The sequence below is a fragment of the Henckelia pumila genome, unplaced genomic scaffold, assembly GCF_033568475.1.
Source record: "Henckelia pumila isolate YLH828 unplaced genomic scaffold, ASM3356847v2 CTG_461:::fragment_3, whole genome shotgun sequence".
Taxonomy (NCBI): domain Eukaryota; kingdom Viridiplantae; phylum Streptophyta; class Magnoliopsida; order Lamiales; family Gesneriaceae; genus Henckelia; species Henckelia pumila.
Window position 1 is genome coordinate 1,728,898 of NW_027331831.1, and position 25,190 is coordinate 1,754,087.

At 33.4% G+C, this 25,190-nt stretch overlaps 4 protein-coding genes across 4 annotated transcripts; 1 reads left to right on the forward strand and 3 right to left on the reverse strand.

Moving 5' to 3' along the window:
* Positions 1-3,546: 3,546 nt before the first annotated feature.
* On the reverse strand, positions 3,547-9,082 carry LOC140871547 (26S proteasome non-ATPase regulatory subunit 7 homolog A). Its single transcript, XM_073274098.1, has 10 exons — positions 8,783-9,082; positions 7,870-7,962; positions 7,699-7,780; positions 6,358-6,454; positions 6,173-6,248; positions 5,932-5,990; positions 5,642-5,764; positions 5,318-5,375; positions 5,139-5,224; positions 3,547-3,969 (listed from the first exon to the last, which is right to left on the reverse strand). Exons 1-10 carry the CDS (start codon positions 8,967-8,969, stop codon positions 3,898-3,900), a joined length of 933 nt encoding a protein of 310 aa, XP_073130199.1. The 5' UTR covers positions 8,970-9,082; the 3' UTR covers positions 3,547-3,897.
* Positions 9,083-11,442: 2,360 nt separating this feature from the next.
* LOC140871462 (WUSCHEL-related homeobox 5-like) lies at positions 11,443-12,236 on the reverse strand. The gene is made up of 2 exons (XM_073273986.1): positions 11,885-12,236; positions 11,443-11,648 (listed from the first exon to the last, which is right to left on the reverse strand). The coding sequence occupies exons 1-2, from the start codon at positions 12,234-12,236 to the stop codon at positions 11,443-11,445; spliced, it is 558 nt and encodes a 185-aa protein (XP_073130087.1).
* Positions 12,237-17,301: 5,065 nt separating this feature from the next.
* Positions 17,302-20,981, reverse strand: LOC140871764 (eukaryotic translation initiation factor 3 subunit F). Its single transcript, XM_073274452.1, has 6 exons — positions 20,685-20,981; positions 20,255-20,334; positions 19,444-19,673; positions 18,617-18,738; positions 18,413-18,526; positions 17,302-17,720 (listed from the first exon to the last, which is right to left on the reverse strand). The coding sequence occupies exons 1-6, from the start codon at positions 20,904-20,906 to the stop codon at positions 17,631-17,633; spliced, it is 858 nt and encodes a 285-aa protein (XP_073130553.1). The 5' UTR covers positions 20,907-20,981; the 3' UTR covers positions 17,302-17,630.
* A 935-nt stretch (positions 20,982-21,916) lies between these two features.
* LOC140871465 (uncharacterized) lies at positions 21,917-24,819 on the forward strand. The gene is made up of 6 exons (XM_073273989.1): positions 21,917-21,984; positions 22,041-22,176; positions 22,272-22,367; positions 22,697-22,822; positions 23,620-23,749; positions 24,378-24,819. The coding sequence occupies exons 1-6, from the start codon at positions 21,917-21,919 to the stop codon at positions 24,605-24,607; spliced, it is 786 nt and encodes a 261-aa protein (XP_073130090.1). The 3' UTR covers positions 24,608-24,819.
* Positions 24,820-25,190: the final 371 nt, after the last annotated feature.

A 25,190-nucleotide genomic window follows, 5' to 3' on the forward strand; every position in this document is an offset into this window, starting at 1 on the left:
AAATACGTTCAATGTAACATATTATGATAATGGTATTGAAATAGGAGGAAAAATACGCTCAATGTAACATAGCATAATATGTTGCATCCACATTGAGGTAAATTTTGAAATCATTGTTCAACGCTTTAAGCACATGCATTTGATTCCACTGTTAATTTAATTGTTGGTATTGGAAGCAGCTGATGACTTTTAGGCTGTGCTTGGATTAGTGGATTTGGGCTGATTTGGATTTCAAATCCTCATCCCAAATCAACTACATCTGTTTGGCAAGCCCATGGATTTGGGATTTCAAATCTGTCTGATTTAGCCCGTTGATTTATGCTCTAAAATTTAACGGATTTAAATCTTTTCTTACATCGGCTCATTTGAAATCTTTTCCCCTTGCTCTTTCGTTTCTTCTTTCGGCTGCGTCTCTCACCTCATCTTCTTCACGGTGGCGATGAGATTCACAGCGGCACCTCTCACCTCATCTTCTTCACGGCTGCGCCTCTCACCTCAGATGCAGGTACGAAAGGAGATTTAGGCACTGGTTTTGAGTGAGAACACGTCCAAGAAGAAGAGAAGGAGTTGATTCTCAAAAAATCGCGTCCAGTTAAGTTTTTGTTTATCTTAAAAACTGTGAAATTTGTGAGTATTTGAGTAAAAGGGGCCAAGGGACGATCAAACCCTCGACGAGGTCTTACCAAATATGTAGCCAGTGGAACATTTATGTCGTCTAAACATGTGATTGTGACAAGGGTCATAATTGTATGATTTCTTCATTCTTTGGATCTTTGCCTAAGAAGTTTAGCACTTGGTGTTTGCTTTGTTTAGGATGGTGAAGTCACACTTCTTCCCAGGGATGACGATTATGTCAGTTCGCAAGGAACATAAGACAGTAAAAATGGCTCCCCTGTCATATGGTATTATATCTCCACAAGCTAAATTTCACGGTTTCCATTTGTATTTTTTGTTGATAAGTGTGCACTTTTTTATGTTGTTTGATGGGTTATTACCCATTTTGACTTTTTCCCGGGCCCAAGCCCAATGACTCAATTCATATGGGTCTCATATTTCTCCGATATTTATTTGGACACTTTATCAAGGCTCATAAATTCCTAAAAGCCCATAAGAGCCTCAAGCCCATGAAACTCTCCGACTATCTATAAATAGCTCAAGTCCTCTCATTATTAAGGTACGCTCTCTATAGTCATATGCTCTAGTTCTCTAGAACTTTTATTGGGCAAATACTGACTTGAGCGTCGGAGTGTCTTCGCCGGGCAACCCCCGGCGCCACTCACTTTGCTTTGTGATGTAGGTGACAACCCACGAAGTTTGTTCTCCAGAACCGTTCGAGTATTAATCCGGCTACCCGAATCTCCACAGATTACCCAAATTTTTTCAAATCGGGTAATATCAATTTTTTGCTACATCATTGTTGTTCTGAGGTGGTCCGTGGTCTTAATTGTAAGGGCATCTAATTATGACATTCATTACTATTTTATGTGATTAGTTGGACGTGGTAATATCAAACCTATGCTATTTTGCCAAATTGAGTCTTGATGGATCTGTTTTGTGATGGTTTTTGCCAAATTGAGTCTTGAGGGATCTGTTTTGTGATGGTTTTATGTGTGGCACCATGATAATATTGATGTTGCACATCAAAATGTTAATTGATGTTCTTGAAACAATGTTGGATTTATTCTGTACTTTTGGGTTTATGCGTGGACTCATTGGTTTTTTCGTTGTATGTTTGTATAAATGCTTGGTATGGGGCAACTATGGTGTTTTTGGCATGCTTTCTGGTATTATTATGGTATCTTTTGCTGTATCTATAAAGAGCGAAAGTCTAATCAAGTTGTTAAGTGCCCGTCAAGGAACAAAATTTCATAATGCTATGTAGGTTGCCTAATAGTTTAAAGTTGCAATTTTAGATATGTCTTTGCAGTCTTTAAACTATCTGTTATTTATAAAATATTGATTGGAGGATGAGATACTTGCATATCTAATGCATATATAAAGACATGATCCTGTTAATATAATCCAATAAAGTGAGTTTCAACTGGAGATTTGAATAATTTTTGCTTGGATTGTTATGTTTTCAATTTCCATAAGGCAACACCAAGATACTTGTTATGATGAATACCAAGAATCACATTTTTTTTCCCTCAATATGAATAAGTAATGTATTGTCTCCTGCATCGCTCTGCTGTGTAGTTGCCAAAGTTCATCATTCATTCTATTTTTGGAACATTTGGTTAGTTGGTGTAAGAACCGAGCCTTTTGCTGAAAATCATCATGTCTTTGCTCTTAATAACAACTATAAATGTGAGTTCTTAAACTTTTTTAGGCAAAAAAAAAGAGTACTCTTTTCACTTTGCTCTATGAAATCCCATTTCTTCTTTGCTGTAATGTTTTTTTTTTCAATTTTATGACAGTTCGAACAAGGAAATGGACAACGTTTCGAGAAATTTTGGTTATGCAATTTGTATGAAGAATATCGAACTCGTCGAAGAATTTAATTGTTGGAATTTTCACGTGTTTCCGTTCCTAAAACTATTGTTTAAAATTTGTATTATGAAAGTCTTTTGAATTATTATTTTTATTGTTCTAACATATTTTAATGATATTTTTTTTATTAATGTAAGTTATTAAATTTTGATTTTATTATAGAGGTATTGCTCGAAAAATATTTTTTTATGTTATTAGTATGATGAAAAAGAAATTGAAGTTTAAAAATTATAATAAGTTATATATTTGTTTTTTAAGAAAGCATAAATATTTTTTTTAAATTTTATTTATGTAACTTTATTATTTAATCCAATTAAAATAAATAAAATTAAAATATATATTATTTTAAATTGAATATGATTATTTTGTGTAATCATAATAATAATTTAATTTCAAAATATATATAGAATAAAGAATAATATATTAGAATTTTCAATTATTTGAAATTTTTAAAAATTTTAGCCAAGCAATAAATCAATGGATTTAAAATTTCACATTGAAATTCTATGTTATTCCAAGCAAGTGATTTAATAAAAAAAAAATTCAAATCAATGAATTTTCAAATCCATTAATTTGAAATCCACCTTCAAATCTAAATGCCATCTAAATGCCTCCATCCAAGCACAACCTTAGCGTTTTTTTGTTTTTTTCTTTTTGGAATTTGGGACAACAACGATTTTCTTAAACAAATAAATCCATGTGACTGTTATCCTAATTAAAATAATTTTTGAGGTTATAGATGTGGGAGCTATTTTGTGTTTATTGCGAAAAATGTAACTCGAATACACGGATTACTTTATAGTAGAATAATTTTACTTCTAAAATAAATAATAATATTTCGAATAATGTTAATAATTATCATTTGAGAATTGAGCTTGTTTTGCAGACGGGATTTATCATGCCCGCCTTTTAGCCATCTACACAAGTGAATTCCTAAAATCATGTCCGAATTGGCGAATTGGTAAGTTGAAAGTTTGATCTCATGAGTGCAGCACAGATGTTAAAATCCTAAACCAATACATACCACAAAAAACAAACTAGAAAAGAAAATGAAGAAAATCGAAAGAGAAACAGAAATTAAACTGAATCAGCAAATATCCCATCAGTAAAGTTCATCGGGCACCATTTCCTGAAGCAAGTGTAGTATCTAATTTAGAAAGCTACTGTATATTCAGGTACAAAGTTGTGTCATATATGAATACAAGTTCCAAATCCCATGACCTCAAGATCTACAAAGTCGATGCATATTATCAAGGCCAGAATCAAGAAACATGAAGACTTGAGTGAAACCACCCGTGACCATATTTGGTCAATAGCGTTGCTGAAACGTAAATTTGAATCCTGGAACTCGCATTTTGCTGCAAGATTGTAACCACACAAACAAAATCTTGCACATGAATTTGATACTCAGCTACCTGCAGCAGCAGGAACAGCGACTGGCTTTGAATCTTCTGCCTTTTCGTGTTCTTTGTTAAGCATCTGCAATCAGTTTTTCAATTTATACAATTAGCAGACAGCAATCTTGATAGGCAGCAATTTGGTCAAATATTTGAAGTTAAGTCCCAAAAGAAGTTCAATATTACAACCACGATACACAAACCAGGTCCCGATAGAAGTAGAACAGATTAATTAGGTATGGCAAATACAAGTTTTTTTGTTGCTTATGTTCAACAGCAGCTTACAAAAGTGCACTTATTTCGCTGTATTGTTGAAGATTTTGCTTGTGACATAATTACACACTAATCCAGAGCAAGTTAAAACAATCAGTGTTAGATGGCTATGCAAGAAGCAACATCAGAATTCAGAGATGGTAAAATGAGGTGCAAACTGAACCAAGTTATTTATTGCAATCCACAGTCTCAGAATCAAATTACAAGAAGCATGTGTTGGAAGAGTGGCTGGTGTAAACGCGTGAAGAGAGACAGGGGTGGGTTCAAAAAGTATAAATAGAGAGAAGTTTGTAAGCAAGAGCAATGAGCATACTGTTTTTGAATTAAAACTCAAGCGTGTTCTAGCTTGAAGTTAGCAGGCAAGTGAGAAATCATTCTCTCCTGATAAGGTTAATATTTTTGAGTTGAAACTCAAGCGTTTTCTAGCTTGAAGTTAGCATGCAAGTGAGAAATCATTCTCTCTTGATAAGGTTCTTCCATGGGGCCATTATCACCGCATGGAAGCTTTCTACATAGATCAGTATTTCTTTAATGTTCAATAACATAAATGCGCAAGGGATTTATTTCCTTCTCTGTTTGAGTTCATTTTATTGTACACTTTTCTTCAGTGGTAACACCATCAACCTGCTTTTTAAACTATGCTCCTGAAGGAGACCTACGAAGATCAAAATCTTTGTCATTACTTTATTTTAATTTAATTTCGCATATAACTTGCAGTTTTGTATGATTACTCAGTTCCATATGGCAGTAGTCGTATTCTAATTTAAACAATTAGTCGAGTAACTATCTAAACAACGGAAAAGCCACAACCACAAAGTTCAAATCTGTCTGAGGCTTCATGAAGTCAGCACCTAATCAGAAGCCCAGACTAGAAGTCTGTGGAAGAACACCCCAATGCCAGGATCAATGTAGTTTAATGGATCTTAAAAGTCTCTGTTCTAACAAAAAGGGAATAAAAAATAAAGCAGAACCTCTCACCTTATTGTTGATCAAATTATGAAGAGCAATCACACTTCTGATGAGGGACGAAAGATATATGACCAACATCATATCATTTGTTTTCACTGAAGAGAAGAAGCATATCAATTATTTCACTAAAGATAAGCTTAATTAATTACTAGTTGAATAAGATTTTCAAAAAATCTAACTGCCTTTACCTGCAAAAGCTTTAATTAATTCGGACACATTTAGATTAGGAAGTAGGTTGAAAACATCCTGCAGAAGTTTAGTAACATGTCACAATGTGATGCAAAATCATTTCTACTTGGAAGAGAAGCAAGACACAACATTCTCTGAGTCAGACAACTTGAAAGTTATATGATGGGCCAAAACAACACCAACACACCACTTATTCAATCATTATGAAATAAGGTAACAAGAAGAAATAAACAAAGACCATAACTAACTAAACATTCATCAACAATAACACCAAAAGGAAACACCCAGTAAATTAACAGTAATGACAAAATAAAAAGTGATACCTGGAGATGGTAAAGAATTTCGTGGTTTAATGGGAGTTTCCCTTCAATAACAAGGTCCAGATAGTCACGGATCTCTTTTAATCGTGCGTCCAAACCCTTCAAAGCAGAAAGTTTTCCAGTGACCTGCACAAGACAATGATTTCTAAGACTCTTACCTCCTTCAGTTATCCAACAGAATGTCATCAATTAAAATTTCTCCAGTAAATAAAAAGGAACAAGATTGTAATAGAATCCATTTTAAAATTTAAAAAACTTAGGTGCACTAAATGAGGGAAGGGTGCTAACACAACCTCTGTAGCAAGGGTGCTGATAGTTGTGTCCTTCACATCCCTTAACAAATGCTCAACTCCTATCATAAGCAGGATGAGTGGGATTAGAAAACAGTTTACATGGAGACAAAAACCTAACTTTACTCGGTTCAAAACCCGGGGAGGGGGATACCAAAGACATCAAGCCCATTGTTAAGTGTGGAAAAAAAGAACAAAAGAAAGAACTTAAATTAAATTAATAACTTTCATGACACAATCATACCAATTTCTTCCACTTCATGAGCGGCAATTTCTGAAGGAACATGCACAAACACCTTCTGGCTTTTTTGTGTAGCGTTCTGCATGTGATGAATAAAAATCTTAAGAAAACTGTTTTTTCCCCAATATTGTTGCTCCCTTTGGAAAGTGGAAAAACATAGAAACATGTCAAATATATCATCAACATACCTCTTTAACCTCCTCAACCGCATAATAGGCTTTAGTGGGTATCCCAAGCTCTTTCGGCTGGACATCGATAATGACTAACACAGGAGTTGGCACGTAGCTGCGTAACAAGAAGAAAAATCAAATATTACGAAATATAGACGGCAATCATTGTATTACAAAAGAGAATACCATGATATACAGTGACTCATAAAACAAAAAGGAGCATTGAAAAATACAGGTGTGGTAAAAGAAAACAATTGGTTTTGATAAGTAAGGGAAAGATGATGCACATGCAAAAAGTTTGAATTAGCTACTGTTCAAGATCAGATCATAGGTGAAAGTAGAACAAAGTCAAAAGCATCTGAATAATATATTGTTGGAAGGACATCGAAATAAAACTTAGAAAAAGTAAGGAAAATTGGGAGTATATTGTTATCCAAACACACTGCAACAAGTCAGTCGTGACACCAATCAGAAACACAACGGAAATTCCAGAGCTACCCAGAGTAATCTATTTCTTATATTGGACTGTTAGCTCCAAAAGATGAATCAATTTATAAAAATATGTTGAGGTTAATCACATGAGCAAACAATGAGAAAGCATCCTTGGCAAGATTATAACATTTTGGGAGAAAGCAACCACTGTAATTGACGATGCTTCAGAAAAATCTTAATGAATTGTCAGTAGAGTATCCAAGCATAACTGTATTTCGGAGATGTCACGTCAGCTTTTCATGAATTATTATACAAAGTTTTTGTATTGCGATCACCCAAAACCTCTTCAAAACTTGAAAGATTAATACTAGTTTCAGGTAGGACCACAGAATACATTAGGCTGAGAAAATATTTTACACAGAGACAGCGCCTCACGTAGAAAAAAGCCTCCAAGGGACCAAGAGAGAGTTATTGCCACGGTATCCTAAAAATAGAAGAACAGACTCTGGAGAAAAGAGAAATTTAACGAATGATGCATAATAAACCGAGTTACCAAAGAAACTGTGAGAATATATGACAAAGTGAAAAACTAAACGCCAAACTACTGATGCTTGAGTTTTACATAAGTATTCTCTAGTCCCTAGGTCAGATCAAGTAGTTTGACAAAGCAAGGTATAGGCCATGTTTGCATATCACATTCTGGCGGCACTCTAATGTATTCTAAAAACAAGCTTTAGAACATTCTTAGATAGACAAAGCTTCTTCTACAGTATGCCCACACGAAATTGTTTTAACTCCATGTCCGTTTTGTGTCACGCATGAAAAAAAACATCAAGAAACTGGCAAAAATAAAGATATGTTCGTCAAACACTTACTAATTAAAGATTAAAAAAAAGAATAAACCTATGTTGAAGCCAGAAATCTTACTCATTAAATAGCCCATGAACAGATAAGTCATTCTCTCTGAGCTTGGGACCAGTGCTATACCAGCCAACCACATGCTCTTTTGCTGATATGTTTATAAATTATCAAATTAAAATTAAAATTAGGACTCACAAAATTGGTAATAAGAATTTGGGATAATGGCATATCAAATACCATTAATTCTTCTGAACATGGAAAACATTGATTCATGGTAGTTATGATCAAGAAACCAAATGCTTGGGTCCCGATCTTCTTCTTCAAAGGGAACTGCATATATCAGCCAAATGGAAATTGATTAGGAAAGCAAGGCAAAATGGAACTCGGGACAAAATTTACCCTACTAGAGTTGGAAGATCATTTAGGACTGAAAAATTTAGAAATCCCAGCAAATCAAACATTTGTAACTCAACATTGCAAAATTACTATTACAAAAGTCTAAAAGTATACTAACATGCATTTAGCAAAGTTGGATCAAAGAGAGAGAGAAGAAAATATGCAGACAAGAAGGAACTATTATTTAGTGAGTAACCCAATCGTTGCTGAATGAAATTGAACCCTAATCTTAAAATTTGGACAAAATAACGAAATTGACAATTGCCAAAATGGGTCATATGATCGTTCCTAATTCCAGTTTCAGACTTTCAAGTTCAAGGAACCATCTGTTTTTCCCCACTAACTATCAAATGATATTATGGAAGCTAATCCTATAAAGCACAATACTCTTCAGAGTCCTAGCTGCAGCAATTCATCCGATCATTCTTATAGCACAATACTCTTCAGAGTCCTAACTGCAGCAATTCATCCTATCATTCTATTATCTCCCCCACCACCCCCCACCCCCCACCCCAAAAAAAAATGAACACAGCCCAAAACATAAACCCTACGCAGCACTCAGTGGGTGCAACTATCATCAACCGAATTCAACCCATGCAAAATTCAATAAACAAATCTTCCAACAAATGACAATTCATAACTCAAAACCTAAGCTCCTAAATACACATAACACGTCAAAAAAGGTCAAATAATTACAAAAATGAAAAATAGCAGTCTATAGTGAGAAAAAAAAGGTCAGATCTGAAACACCCACCGGCGTAGCTGTTGGTTACATCAACCGTGCCCTTAAAGGAAGAACCAAGAAGAACTCCGACGACACGCTTCCTGGTATCACGTGCCACGCGATTGTAGTGGTCGACGATGCTCAGCAGCACCAGTGGGTGCACCACCACCTTCTCAATCGGCCGCGACGAAATTTGCTGAGATTTTATCACGTCCATTTCTCGCGATTCTCTGCTCTCTTGTTCTTCTCTATTTTCTAGGGCTTTTAGGGGGAATCTGGTTTCAATTTCTTAGGCGGAAAGCTATGTTGATGCTTATGGTTGAACGAATATGGGCGCCGATTCAATTGACCTTGGTGTAATCTCAAATAGAAATTTGTTGGTCATCAGGCCCAATAAAAGTTTTGGGTCCCCAGGCCCAATAAACGTTTTGGGTCTCCAGGCCCAATTCAAAGAATATGCCCAACTCAACTCTTTCCTAATATATACTAAAAAAAAAAAAACTCTTCCCTAACATATTTATGTTCCCCGAGATCAAACATGTACCATTCATTACCATCCAATGCCATTAATTCATATGCGTGGAATCCCGAAATCGTGAGATACCGCTTTGTAGGTATGATGAGATAAATAATACATAGATAAGTAATATAATGTAATAAAAAATAAATAAAAAAGGATAGTGAATATAATATTTGATTTGATTGATGAATTATAATTTATTGATTTGATTGATAAAATTTTATATTAAAAAATGACAAATTACCATTTTATCCTTTTAACAATAAATAAAATATAAATAATATTATTTATAAGGGGTAATATAGTAATTTAAATTAAATGATTTGATTGATGTAAGATAAATAATTGATGATTTGATTGATGTAAAATAAATAATTAATAGATGGATAAATAATATTATGAGAAGAACGTGAGATTTGATAAGATAAGCTATACACATATTAATAATATAAGCTACCAAACGGAGCCTGAGGGTATGATAGTATTTGAGATTGTTGATAAAAAAATATTTTTCAGTTTTTCTTTCACATAAAACATATTTTTTGAAAATAATCTCACACACCACGTATATATTTGGCCAAAGAGCCGAGAACTTCCCGTCAAGAAACTCACGGGAATGCGACGTAATTCGTCATGATCTAACCTTGAAGCCACTTAATCTAGTTTCTGAAACGAACACCACAGTAGGAGAAATTATATTATATTCCTCAAACGAATTGATTCTCCTATAAGTCATTGAATGATTGTGAACAAATTATATTCCTTAAAGAATTAATATGATTTCCTATGCACATGTATTGTATATGTTTAGCGTGTGTGCGTGAGTGTGTGTATATAAAAAAAAAAAAAAAAAAAAAAAAAAGAGTGTGTGTATATATTTCCAATAACAATAAAATTGAACATTGTTGTTTGTTGAATTTAAGGTAGCTTTTCTTCTTCTTTTTCTCTTTTCCTTTTCTTGGGCTTTTGGGAACAAGTTTACGCTAGTTGTTTTTATAAGCCGTAAGGCCCAACATGTGTTCTATGAATTCATTTAAGGTAGCTTTTCTTCTTCTTTTTCTCTTTTTCTTTTCTTGGGCTTTTGGGAACAAGTTTACGCTAGTGGTTTTTATAAGCCGTAAGGCCCAACATGTGTTCTACGAATTCATTGGGGGAACTAAATAAACTAAACTAATAGCATATGTTTCAATAATATCATTTACTATTTCTCAAAAAAAAAAAATGATATCATTTACTTAATCGTAAGGAAATGAGATAGTGTAAATCAACTATAGCAAGATAATATAACAGATTCACAACTTAAATTTATAAAATTATTATGATATCATTGTACATACAAGTAACTTAAATGTTTCAGTCAAGCAATGAATTATTAATATACCGTACGTGCTTATCATGGTAACCCTTGAAATGGGTAAATATATAGTTAATTATTCGAAATTTAACATTTCATTTGAATGTACAATTCAAGCATTTCTTATTGTCAGTATTTATTATTAAAGAATTTCAATAATTTATAATAATTGCAAATAATTTGCCATTGGACTCGACTTATAATTAATTAATACCTAAAATGGTCAACAAAGATTAATGCAAAAGAATTGTAGAAGGCTTAATTAAAATCTGAAGCTGATCACCTCAAATTTCAACTCAAGCCCTCCAATTGAATCCAAAGCATAAATTCACGTGTACGTAATTGAAAGGTGAATCAAGCTAATAATTGGATTATAATTATATATAATTAACAAATAGAGCCTTTTCTTGTAGCTTCAAAACAATTAATATGGTAGTTTCTCGACTAGCTAATAGTCATAGAATAACTCATAATATCGCTTGTTTTGCGATTTTTTTCGTATCATCATTTGTTTTTTGGTTGATTAAGCTTGTAAAATGGACGACTACCATCAATACAATTCCAAGTTATATCCGGTTAAAAAAAACAATTAATATGGTGCATATTTAACCAAAAGTCACGTACCACTAGTGCAACGAAGTAAAGCTATACCAATAAACCTAAAGTTAATTTTCATATTTCTTGAGTAATAAATAACTTCTTGAAAACCCTAAAGTGAAAACTTCAGCTAGTACTACTCTCGTAAACCCTTGAAAACCTATATATATATGATCAGTTCTGGAGAGCGGACGGATCGAATTCGAATGGTTCGATGATCTAAACGAAACTTAATCGGAGATCCAACGTGGGATGATCCATTTCTGCATACGCGAACTTGGAATTCTCCTTGCAAACGTCCCGAAACAATCTGATCTTTTCGGAACCTGCAGCTGTTTCATTGAAAGAGTTCAAGGGGAAGAGTTGTAAAGTTTCTTTCGCTGATCTTTCCGGCTCCGAAACTAATTTATTCGTCTCTGAAAAACCTGCAGTATATATATTAATTATTTGGGATATATATATATGCATCACAATCTGTAGTTTTTCAAGAAAATGAAGGGAAGGTGCCATTTGGGAGAGCTTTTAGCAAACACTTCTCAGTTTTTCGTTAAAATTTCAAATTTTTGTTAACGAAAAAGCTGAGAAGCGCTTTTAAGAAGCTCTCCCACGTCATCATGAAAATATGAATGAATATAATGAAAGAAATTAGCTTAGTACGTACCTTTTGCAGTAGTGGAGAGCTTACTAATATAATTAATATCATGGTTTCCAGCAGGTTCTTGAACCAAAACCCTGCGGCGTTTCTGTCTCTCCCTGGCTTTGTGATTTTGGAACCAATAGAACACATTCTTGCTCTCGATTTTGCCATAAAAACTGAGCTGGGAAGATATTTTTTGGATCTGATCCGTACTCGGGGTCCGAAGACCTGACCTGAACAGATCAGTCAGAACTTTAACTTGTTCGCTTGTCGGGTTCCACCGCCCACACTTGGTCCCTGTCCCACCTCCGCCGCCGCCGCCGCCGCCGCCGCCGCGAGGCTGAATGCATATGCTTGAGTAATGATCATGATCCATTTTAATGGAAATCTTGGTGAATCTTTGTTACTTTCTTGGTTATTTATGGATATACAAGGATACAAGGGTTTTGTTTCCTAGTCTGGTACAAGACTACAAGTGGAGTTGGATCAGTAATCAGCGTACTTATAAATACGTACATATAAAAAAAAAAATTAGGGCAGCTCAATTATTGGATTTTTTTTCATGTATATAATGTACTCAAAGCCCAATGTTTATGTGTAAAAAATATATATATTTAATAACAATGCACACACCTCTAACAGAAACTCTTGATGATATTTCAATCTTCAAGAAGAGAAACATGTATTTTGTCTAAAAAAAAAAAGAAAAGAAAAAGGGGAATATATAGACACATGTTAAAAGAAGATAATTCTTGTGAGTAAACGTAAATTGTTGACTGAGAATGATCATAACAAGATCTTTAATCGAATATGAATTCTTGCTTATTTGATACTAAGTACCCGAATGCACGCGATGCATGCTTTTATTGTTTATTTTTAATTAAAAATATAATAGTTATATTAAAAATGATATTTACGTAAATAAATATTCATGAAATAAAAAAAACAATGAAAATGGCATGTTCGTAATTTTATAATTATATAAAGGCAAAAATAAAGATGATGTCATACCAAAAAGACCGTTGTTCTTACTTAATATATAACTAGTAAAAGTGCACACGCTATGCGTGTGTGGTCAATATAATATAAACCAAATTCATTTCAGTTTCCTTCAACATAGGAGATGTTGATGTAGTTATTAATAATGTGTAGAATGCAGTTTTCAAAGTGCAAGGCAATTTTTTTTGTTTTTGTTTTTCACCTATTTTTACCTTTTTTTTCAATGTAAATATATTAAATTTTAAATAACTACCAAGAGTTAAATTGTAAATATATTTTGGTGTCATCAAAACGTACCAAAACAGTTTTTAAAAATGGCTCAAGTTTTATAAAATAGTAAGATATAATATTACTATCCGATCGACTATATATAATTAATATCCAAGAAAAAACCTGATATATTTCAGACAAAAACTCCAACAATAAAATTTAGAACTTTAATTTACTCGGCTTGTCAAGAAAATATACATATAGTGATATATATTATTAATTTAGATACGTTAATGTTTAAAAAAGTAGTAAAAGACTGTGGCTATGTGACAGTGGTTGTGCATTGAATTTAGGGAATGCGAGATAAATGGTGAATCTTGAAGGTTAAAATTTGATGGGATTGTTGATATATACGTGTATGTATAAGTATATGCTTGGTTTTTTGTGTTGAACGGGAGATAGAGATGCACAAAAGCTGCCACTGTTCAAAGTTTTGAGCCCAGAGCAGACAAAGAGGCGAGTCCTCGTTATTAATTAATTACTAATATTCACAAAATAAATAAATATCATATATTATTTCAAGAAAGCAACGCTACTCTACGTTTTCATCGCCATTTCGATCGAGATCATTAATAGATAACATTCTATACTATTTTTAATTTATTAAATATTAAAGGAAATACTTGCGACGGCGAAATAAATATTTACCCATGCTGGGTGAAAATTAATAATTTAGAAATATATAAATCTTAATTATCATATATTGTACAACTGATTGAAACAGACATATATCAGACAAATACATCATACATGAACATAAAACATTACTGGGGAAAGAAGAAGTTTATTGATGATATGATAAAGTCAAAAGTACACATTAATGATTAATTATATATTTTGATCCTACTTGGAGTTAAGTGATCACAGATTTAATTACTGACATGGATACTGAAATTCGTTGACTGTGTTAGTCAAAAAAAATGTTGGATTAATTAAAATAAAACCCCTCCTTTTAAGGGGTAATGGGGACACAAACTACGCGACATAAAGCCACCAAAATTTGAGATTTGGTAGAGAGATTGAGACAACACATGACCAACTAAAAGGGGGACCAAATTGGCTTTTCTAATGTCCAATGCTTCCTGTCTTAATATACAAATTACATTTATATATAATGAGTTCTTTCATTCATTATATATTATTCAAAAAGTTGGATTTATTTTAACTCATCCAAGAAATTTGACCAACTCAACTTTTTTTTTTTAAAAAAAATAATCCATCCAAGAAACGCATGCATGATCGAGAATTTTAAAAAAGAGTTATATATTATATATATATTTGTTTTCAAGAATTGAATTAGGCCATGTTTTGTTTCATGTTAATTAGGGTTTGTCTAGCTCTCTTCCACTAATCGATCATTGATTTTTTTTTATTTCATGATGTTAAACATTTATGAACAAATGTCACATCAAATCTTTTTCAAGAAATAAAATTTAAATTCAACTAATTAAATATATCGAATGTGACTATATAAATACATAATGATCAATATTATATATATATATACATATATGTAATTTATGGATGTTTTAAAAACAGAAAAAGCCCATGAACAACAGGACGAGGATGATGAGGCAAATTAATTAATTTATTTATCTTTCTAATTCCAGAATTAATAACCACATATATATGTCTTTTTGATAATCATTCTGCACAAATTCCGAATATTATATATATTATAAGGCACATGATTCTATAATAATTAAGAAATTCCACCAGCCAATTTGTTGTGCGTGCTCTTCACAAGTCCCGAGAATGTTTGGATCTCTATAAATAATTCCTCATTATACTAATCAACTCACTCGTCCCTTTGTGCTTGGCTATGCATTTTGTAGCGCCCTTCAAATATATAAATGATACTACTTTATATATTATCACTCATACGTACCCAAAATTATAATAAGTACTTGATTCAAAAATAAAATAATAATAATAACTACTTATATTATATAGAATATTTCTTTCTACATAATATGCATTAATCTATGATGTAAACTTTTTTGTAATTCATGATCATATAATAACGAATGTAGTTGATCAAGTTCTAACTGCTTGCTAGCTAGCTAGCTCTAAATGAATTAATTATGAAATTATGCAATTTTCTTACAAAAAGTACTAATAATGAAAAGAAAAACAAACAAATTTATTCATTTATTAATCACGATAAGTATTCAGTAATTCCAGTCATCTATTTATGTACATCAGTTTTGATAGCATAACTACGATTTGATCAATATTACAATACATTCAAAGGTTCTAAAATGAGAAGCATTTATTAATTGATAATTCTCACAAACCCAATACTTTTTTCTCTCTTTTTTTTTTAAAAAAAAAAAATTAACTGGGTTAATCAAATGCATAATTAAAATGTATAATTATTTGATTTATCACGTAAACGTAATTATATATATATATATAGGGTTAATCAAATGCATAATTAAAATGTATAATTATTTGATTTATCACGTAAACGTAATTATATATATATATATATATATATTATATGAGTTTCTTTCAGCTGTCCACCTATCATGCTCACCAATGATGTGACACTATGTTATTGGATGTGATAAAGATGTGATAAATTGTAGGTCCAATAGAATAATGCCACATCATTGGTGGGCATGGTAGTGGACACGATAGGTGGGCAGCTGAAAGAAACTATATATATAATATATATATATATATATATATATATATATAAAAGATGGAACATGCACGATATACACGTCGAGTGCTGCTTGTTTTTTTACTGGGTTAATCAGATGCTTGTTCCGATCACTTGACTTGCATATAGTTATCTAGATGATAGCACAATACTTATGTATATATCGACCACTAGTTTTAATATTTTCGCTTCATGTTAATATGTTTAACATTAAGGCATGATTGAGATCGACTGGATCACATTTTTCTCAATGTAGGATAAAATGACTTGTCGATTCTTGCATGTTAACTAGTAATCAATACGAGATTACTCGACATTGAGATCGAGGCCAGGATAATTAACGCACTGGTTATTTTAATGAAGTGTGTTTTTAATACAATTAGTGATTGTAAAGTCATAGGAAGAACCAAAAGCTATGATGGATAAAAGTGTCATGCGTCCGATTCACTTGTCCCTTTCCATTCCTCCAAATAGATAGCAATACCACAACCTATCTTTTCTCGAGTAAATATAAACATATAATACAACGGTAACGAAATCCATGAATTTGATCGAGAGAAAATAAAAACGAATTTAATTATTTTTAATACAAATTCTTTATGTTTTTTTTAAATTTTTTTTTAAATCTAAAATTAAACCCACCAATATTGACGTCCACTTACTCACATAAACGAAGGGAAATGTTTTTCAGTGAGATTCGAGAAGTGTAATAAAGAAATGGGGTTTTGTAAAAAATCAAAGGGAATAGAGGAGAGGAGGGATGGGCGTGAAGTCTAGGCAACCCTAATTTCCGTCGGTTTCTTTCTTGTCTCCACTAATTTTTGTCACCACTCTTTTGTGCAAGCTCTCTATAATTATACTCATCATTATATATTTATATTCATCATTAAAACCCTTTCCTATGTTTTCTTTTTCAATAAAAAGAAACACTTTTTGTGAGATCAACAAGCACTCTGTGTAAAATACAATTGTCGTATCAATACACCGCACACAAATAATATAGGAAAATGGTGGAATCGTCCCAAGTGTATTCGAGTGTATTCCTGTGAAATCATTGGATTACTAAAAATTTCTTATGATTATTAATCTCTTATGTTTTCAAAGAGTGTTTGTGCTCAAAATTTGAATATATGAGACCGTATGTGCTCAAAAATCAAAAACACAATGAGCTAATAGATCTTTTTTTTTCATAAATAAAAAACATGATAATGTGTAATGTGTGCAATTATCCGTATTATTTTAGAATTCTTTTAAAATTGTGTGTAAACTAGTACATAGGTTTGGGTCGAGAACATGACATTCTTTTAAAATTTACACAAGTATGGGTCCATGGACTCATAAGATCAACATAGCCGATTGTCTTAACACCACTTGATTTATTGTGTCATTGGCACGAATCTCTGATGAGTGCATATATTATCTCATGTTAATCTTAGATTTGTCATTATTAAGGAGAGCCACAGAATTGGGCGATAATTTGGGGAGAAACCAAACTGGACATATCAGCAGTCTCAAAAAATATGAATAAATACAAAATGCCGCTTTAAAGCTTCAATACCAAAACTATCGACTACCAAATAATTCAACCGCAAAATCACAAGTGTTCCATCAAAGAAGCCCTTGAAATAGCTCAAGCTATAATGTTCCTATCACTATTCCATACATACCATCTTGGTCACTACATGCTCATAATCAATCAAATACATAAAAACACCGGTGTTTTCTTTCGGATCGACGAGGCTGAACAAACAAATGTCACGCCATTGCAAGTGATAGTATTGTAAGAATTAACATGGCATTTGAGTTTTCTTGGAAGTAGATTGGTGTCGTCTGTTACAGGATCTGAGCAGCAGTATTCAGTTTTTCGGCTAAACTGAGTTGTGTTCTTGTGATGCTAGACAAATAAACCAAGAGCAGTTGGTCCTGCAAGGAGATAACTTGAGTGAGACAGAAAGTTCCCAATGAAAGAAAAGTGGTTCTAGAAACACGAGTTACTGAAAACGCGGAGTCCAAATCTTAGAAATTTATAACCATGAGTTTTGCTTGCTAAAAGATACATGTAGGGGTAATCTAATTACAAACAAGTTTTAGTCTGGGTAATAATTACCAACAGGAATAGTGAAATCTTGGCCAAAAAAAATAAAAAATAAAAATTATCCTTACATGAATCAGGCGTACCACAAATTATTATTATTTTTTTATAACAACCCCTTATGTTTTATCAACATTGCTTTAGATTCTCCACCCCGACCTTCACCCCCAAATTCTTAAGTTCCACTACAACACCCACTGTATTTTACACCCTTTCCAAGTGCTGATTGTATAGGAGAATCCATGCATAATAAGAATGTCTATTTTGCTACTTTAGACCAATCTCATAGTTGATCTACTTAACTGTGATATTTTTTGCTTTCCCGAGCTGATACCTAGTACCATACTGTGTTTAAAGAAAGTATCCATTATTTTCCTTCTACTCTTGTGAACTTCAAAATTTTCCCATAGATATCTCAAGAAAGATTGGCATCATATGATACTAAAATATGACCTGAAAAACTATGGAAGCTAGTGTTTGCTTCAGAACAATTCTCGGGAAAAATTGGCAAAAAGAGTCATACCTGCAGACCATTATTCATTAGCTTATCAAAAACATGGGGAGGGAGTTTAGGAAGAGATGCCACGGTGTCTGATAGGAATCTTCCAATTTCATTATCAGGGGCAACACGGCCTTCCTGCATGAGACAAAAAAGAACAGCATTCAGGACAAGGAAAAAGGGGCTCCGCGTTAGAACATAAGCAGAAATATGATGGTATCATCTCACCACCACATCATCTACGTATTTGTAGATTTCATCTATTAGAGTAAGCAAGCGTTCCATCGATACTTCCATTCCTTCAACATCATTGGGAAGCTTGTCTACATTTGTGGGTTTAAGCACATCAACTACAATTAGCAAAAACAATCTATATCAGTTTTTCAGAAACTGAAAGATACAAGTAAAGTCAAATTAAGGAAGATCCTCTCTCACAATAAACAGCCCAAGGAGGAATATTTCATTTCAATTTCAAAGAAACAAAAAAAACAATAATAATAATAATAACAGTGTCTGATGACAAGGGTATGTAACTTGTAGAATAACATCATGTCAAATACTCGCGATCATGTGTTTATTTATGAGATAGACAACCAGATTTCACAAATTATTCTAAAAATTGAAAATAGAACAGTTTACTTTCTCTAGCTGGCACTTAACCATGAAACATTTTTTATATGAAGAGCAGCTACATAATCATTCAATCCAAAATCTTAAAAGAAACACAATGCTTAATCAAATAAGCATCAAGGCCACACACAATGCCATAAGCCAGCGATAAAAGAGATACACGAGTTTTTATTTTTACAAATCAAGCTTTCTATCACAAGTGGAATTACATAAAACAAAAATCACACATTTCAGCACCATAGAGCAGAACCAATCCAAGATATTCACTGAAGTGTCTCCAAAATCGGCTAGATTAGAATGATTTAAGTGTATAAAACTTGAACGTGGTGACATAATGTCATGAATATATTGTGCATAAAAAACCCACAAACTCAGAAAATGCTAGGTCATGGTCATTTATGGAGTCTGAGATCAGAGAGACATACATCCAATCTGCTCTGCCTCAATCATACACAGGTCCAGAGGAATTTCTTGAAACTGTGCAGCAAGTTGTTGATCCCCAAGAGATAAATTTGTAGACACAAAAGCCTTGATTGTAGCCTTTCCATTTCTAAATGCAGTATCAACAGTCAAATGAACAGGATTGGTAACTTCCCTAGAGTAGAACTCATGGAACAAAGCACTGCTGCCAGAGACTCCAAAACCAGTTGAAAACCTGTCCGCATAAAATGGCACACCATCCACAACCCGAACTCAGAAAATAAATTGAAATTCCATCACAGCAGAAAAGGCATGAAATCTTATCAATCCTTTAGTCTTCAGGGAAGAAAACTTCATATAAAAAATAAAAAAGCAGGACCTCGATGAAAATTTCGTTAATCAACAAGACAGAAATCATATATGTATATCATTGCAACCATAATTTGGTATCAGTACCATGCCAAATGCTGTCATTAGTTCAGTAAGTTATCATCAAGGGAAAAGGCAAAATAACAAATAGCAATACCGTAAACACTAGACACAACAATAAGAATCCTAATCCTAAAATATATAAAGACTTCACCACTATTCAAAGACAGTCATAAACTTCACATCTTAAAAATATTGAACTCTGGGAGAAGGAACACGCAAAGGATCGTGCAGTCTACTTTGAGAAAAAAACCGTGAACAAAGTACACATAAATAATAGTCTGAACATGGCCCCAATCAGACATGTCTTATATGATCAAATATAGACAAACAGCCAATACAAACAGATAAAGCATTAAAGCAACCAATACGGGAAGAAAAAACTACCATCCAACAATGACTTCCTTCGGATTCACCTTCTGATGGGATGCCAACATGTTGTTATGATAATCAATATCCAGAGCAACCTACAAAGAAATCCACCAACAAGGTAAATAGTACTTAAAACAAACCAGGAGCATCCATCTCACAGCTCCGCCAAAAATTTACATCATGGAAACACCCACATCCCACCCAAAAAAAATTCACAAAAAACGATTACACAAAATATAAGAATTGTGTTCTCAAAATATATAAAGACTTGAAATGTATGAAATTTTAATTCGACCCCGGCAACAGGTCATGACCCCCCTGTATAGAAGGAAAAGAAAACATCTTTCCCATCGCTTAAACTTCATATTCATTAATTAAAAATTTTCCCACAAACTAAAAAATATATACATAATATAGTAGCAAGAAACTGAAGAAAGCGACGAACCTGATCCGAGGACTCATTGTGAGGAACCGCATAGGAGTTACGAATATCAACGGTGCCATCTGGTAGAACGCAACCGAGAAGCGTGCCGATGACTCTCTCAGCTTGGTCGGGTCGCCTGACATAGTAATCGCTGACGTTGAATATGATCAGTGGATGTACTCTCGCCGATAGGATTGTCGTTGGTGGTCCGAACTGCAACACAGTTTGTTTGCTGGACGCCATTGCTGGGTATCAATTCCTGCTGTAGACGCGGTGAGACGGGTGTGAGGGATATCGCCGCAGGGAAAATTGGGAATTCTAGGGTTCTATAGGGGGAGTGGCTCTCTCGAAATTGGTTGGGCCGAATTGATCGGCCCAATTTATTGCCGAATCAGTGAGTATCCAGATTAACCTGGCTACTCAATTCAGGCTAATCTAGACACAGCCCAGTTAGTATTTCTGGGAATACCATATAAACTTAATTGAAAAAACTAATGTGTGTTTGAAATCGAAGCATAAAATTAATGTACTTAGTTAACATAAGAAATTTCAAATTCATAATTTTAATTTTATAAAGAAAATGTATATAGTATATTTGAGGTGTCTCTCATTCCAAACGCAACCTTCACTTTGATGTCTATAAATTTAAATCGTGATTGGATATGATGATTTGATTTAACAAACGATTTAAATGATATATTTGAAATCCACACGATATAAATTTATTCAAGCAATCAAATTGATTTGAAATTTAATTCTCTTAATTATTCTACACAATTTTATCTTGAAAATTTTGTTAATTAACTCCAAAAAATGTATCTCATAATTTTTTTTTATCCCAAATCAGCTCGGTTTAACATTGCTAATAATTACTTTAATTTAAAATTTATTTCAACGTTTTAAGTGATGATTGCTATTGTTATTAGTACTTCATTTTATTTTTTGAAGCAGCACCTAACGTTTTTAATAGTTTCACTTTTTTTGAAAACAACAATAAAAGGAAATATCACAAATATATCTAGAGAGAAGGCCTAATTAATGTTTATAACTTATCATATATTTAGTGACCTTCACCAAAACAACTGCAAATTCGAGTTTCTCACAAATGGTTTTGAAAAAATACAAATAAAAAAATAAAAAAAATAATTTATCCTAAATATTCTTATTTTTATTTAATCTAATCATAAAATCTATCTAGTTCATAACAACTCTTCGGTATCAAGCAAAACAAAATGTACATCCACAACAGCACAATGTACCAGCAGACTATTTTCTCCGGTGCTGACGAACAACCAACCATAAAACGACACGTGGACATAATGTGGGGTCCATAGCCCTTTTTTGCCAATTCCATTTTTGCTGTACTCACTCACACAGCCAGCATGCATACAAAACGTCGCCGCAGGTTCTTCGGCCTCCACAAAGAGCCCCCTTTTTAGCAAACAAACGCCACCATATTTCCGGCCACCGTGTTCCGCCGCCGTCGCAGATGAGAAGAGGAAGACCCAGAAAGGTTTTCTCTTTTCTTTTCTTTATCTTTTTCCACATGTTTTTCTGACGATTCTTTTGCATTTGTTTTTCCTTCTCCGTCTGCTGATTTTTTTTTAGCCTCGTTTGACTCGGATGGACGCGGCGGTGGATGCCATGGCTCCGTTAGGGTTCACACAGAAGCAGGTTCAAAAAGCAGTGAAAGGACTTCTCAAGGTACGTACGTTGTTGAAGTATTTGGGCGTAGTTTTGTGTTTTATTTTGAAAATGGGTGTGCATTGTAAAACTTAGGTATTTTACGTATCTATCTGAATAAGTCACCAAACCCACGAATGCTACTTGAAATTATCATTCTTTTGGGTGAAGCAATCTGTTTTTTTTTTTTAACAAAAAAGAATTAAAATTCATGTTTTTCTTAGTGTTAATGCTTTTTAGAGAAGAAATGTGTCGAGACTTTAATCGTTGTATCAATTTTTTTCTGCTTCATAGCACAATTTAACATTAAATTTATCGATGTAACTTACTTAGTATGTTTGGAATGTCAGGTATACGATGGAAATGATGCATGGCCAGTCATTGAAGAATCTTCATATACTTTGCTTCTTGAAGTGATGCTTAATGATGTAGAAGTTAATCGAGAGCAAGGCGCAGAAGTTGCAAACGACTCCAAGGTATAATCCACATGTTTGTATTATGACAATTATATCACAATCCTCTATCAAAGATCATGTGAAGATTTGTTTCCCATTTGAATTTGTCTATCATTATCCAACATGCTTTCCTAATTATCGAAGATGTGAAGATACTCCCGTGAATTCATAGGGCCAGGTCCCTGCAGGTGGATGAGCGAGGTTCGCGGACCCGAGAGCTCATACTTTTCACCGGACCTACCAGAAATCTACTCGCCACCTCCTCAGCATCTCAGATCCTCGGCATACTCCCTTACACCATCCCTGAGCTGAGCTCAGACAAGTTCCTCAGTCACCTCAGAGTTTAGACCCCTCGACTTGCTACCTCAGCCTTCGTTATTACTTATTCCCATCTGTTCGGGCCTGGTCGGGGATGGTGGGACGTCTAGATGTTACCGGGTTTATTAAGGACAAAAAAACCAACATTAGATTCAGTGTTCTGATTAGTAAAGGCCATTCATTCTTGATTAGTACATCTAGTTGGAAAGTATGTTCATGGGCTTTTTGGTAGAAATATGAAGTTGGTTCAGTGGCCATTACTTTTAAACTTCTTTACAGTTTTAAGTTGAAATATGTTAAAAAAATCAAACTGAATGCCAGTTACATTATTCCAATTTAATGATTTAGCTCGATTTGCTTCTTCATATATCAAGACACCCTATCTTTTACCTTTGAAATAATCACAAGATAACATGAAGAATCACATATGCTTTTTCACAAATTTTCAATCCCCTCTTGCTGGTTCATTTTCACATAGAGTAGCCTACTTGTGTTTCCAGGACAATTGCTTGGAGGAAGGGACATCAGGCATAGCTTCAAATACTGTACTTTCAGGTATTCAACAACATGAAGAACGCGAAGAAGGTGTCCTGAATCTCTCTGTTGTAGTTGCAGAGCTCATTATCAATGGTACTTGAGTTACTTCCATTTTTGGCTTTTCCCAAACAATACATTGACTTTCATAAGACACTTATTTTGTACATTTCAACTGTACTATAACAACACTTGAATTTGCTCACGAACTATATCAGATGAAGTTTTAGAAGCCCGAGTAAGAATAAGACTGAGCATTTGTTATGAACGTAGTTTTGAACATGAAGACAAATAAACTCTTTAGTTTTTCCAGATACCACAGAAAGAGAAGAACCAAGAGTGTTGCTAGAAAGATGGCTAAAAAACTTGTTGCCATTTTAAAACATAGTGTATCTCTGCGTTAGAGTATGGCTTCTTTGCTTTACTTTCTCTTTTTTTTTTCATATCAAAGTATGAAGCAGATTAAAAAGGAGGCATTGTTAGTGCAAGTCTGAAATTTCGACGAAAATGAACTTACAAATATTTGGTGAGATTTGCAGGTTTAGACAATTTTAGTTTCAAAATCCTTCATCCCACCCTCTGTATCAAATCTTTGGTCTGCCCCCATCAAAAGTTACTGTGAGTAAAATGTTGAGTGACCGAAAACACTCTCAAGAAAATAAGGTATTCTTGATTTAATCCGATTACTTCTCTTGATAAATTCAAACTTGTTCTACTAATGCAGAAGGTGGCGCTGAAGTTCTACCAAATGAAACAACGGAAAACCTTTTGTGCAAAACCGCGAGGGATTCTGATACCGGATTGCAGCTTGCAGTGAAGAGTTCATCATCGAGTCTTACTCCTCCAGCAACCGATGCTCATCCATCTAGAAAGCGTTGGCCTTGCCATGGATGGATCGACAGTGATGAAGATGAGGAGCCAAACGACTTCATCATGTACTTGAATCCGGCCTGATCAACTGGTTTCTTTGATCTAACATAACTTTTTCAACATGAAACCAAACACATTTGAGTTCAAGCGTGTATACATAGTTAGTTAGAAGAGGGGAAAAAAGTTTGATGGAGCATAAATTCTTGACCCTTGTCTCCACCTCTCCAGACTCTAGTTAAGCACATGTTGCAGCAAATATTTATCCATTTAAGTTGCCAACCAGAGCTGGAAAGGTAGTACTGTTAAAATTTCTAATATTGATTATTTATTTTGTCATTTGGGTATTTTTTTTAAGGGCATTTTCATATTGAGTGTATACTGCAAGTTATATATTTTTTTCAAATGGCATTACTATTTTAGGTTCGAAATAAACTAACATCAAGAAATTTTAATATTATTTCCGTGATTATAAATTTGTTTATCAGTGTGAAATAGTTTTTTTACTCATCAAATAGCGTTTGAACATTAAAGTATTATCATTTCTGTAAGGCAGTTTGAGGTTTGATATAAGTAATATATAGATAAGTAATATAATGTAATAAAAAATAAATAAGAAATGATAGTTAAAATAGTATTGAATTTGATTGATAGATTATGGTTTATTTTA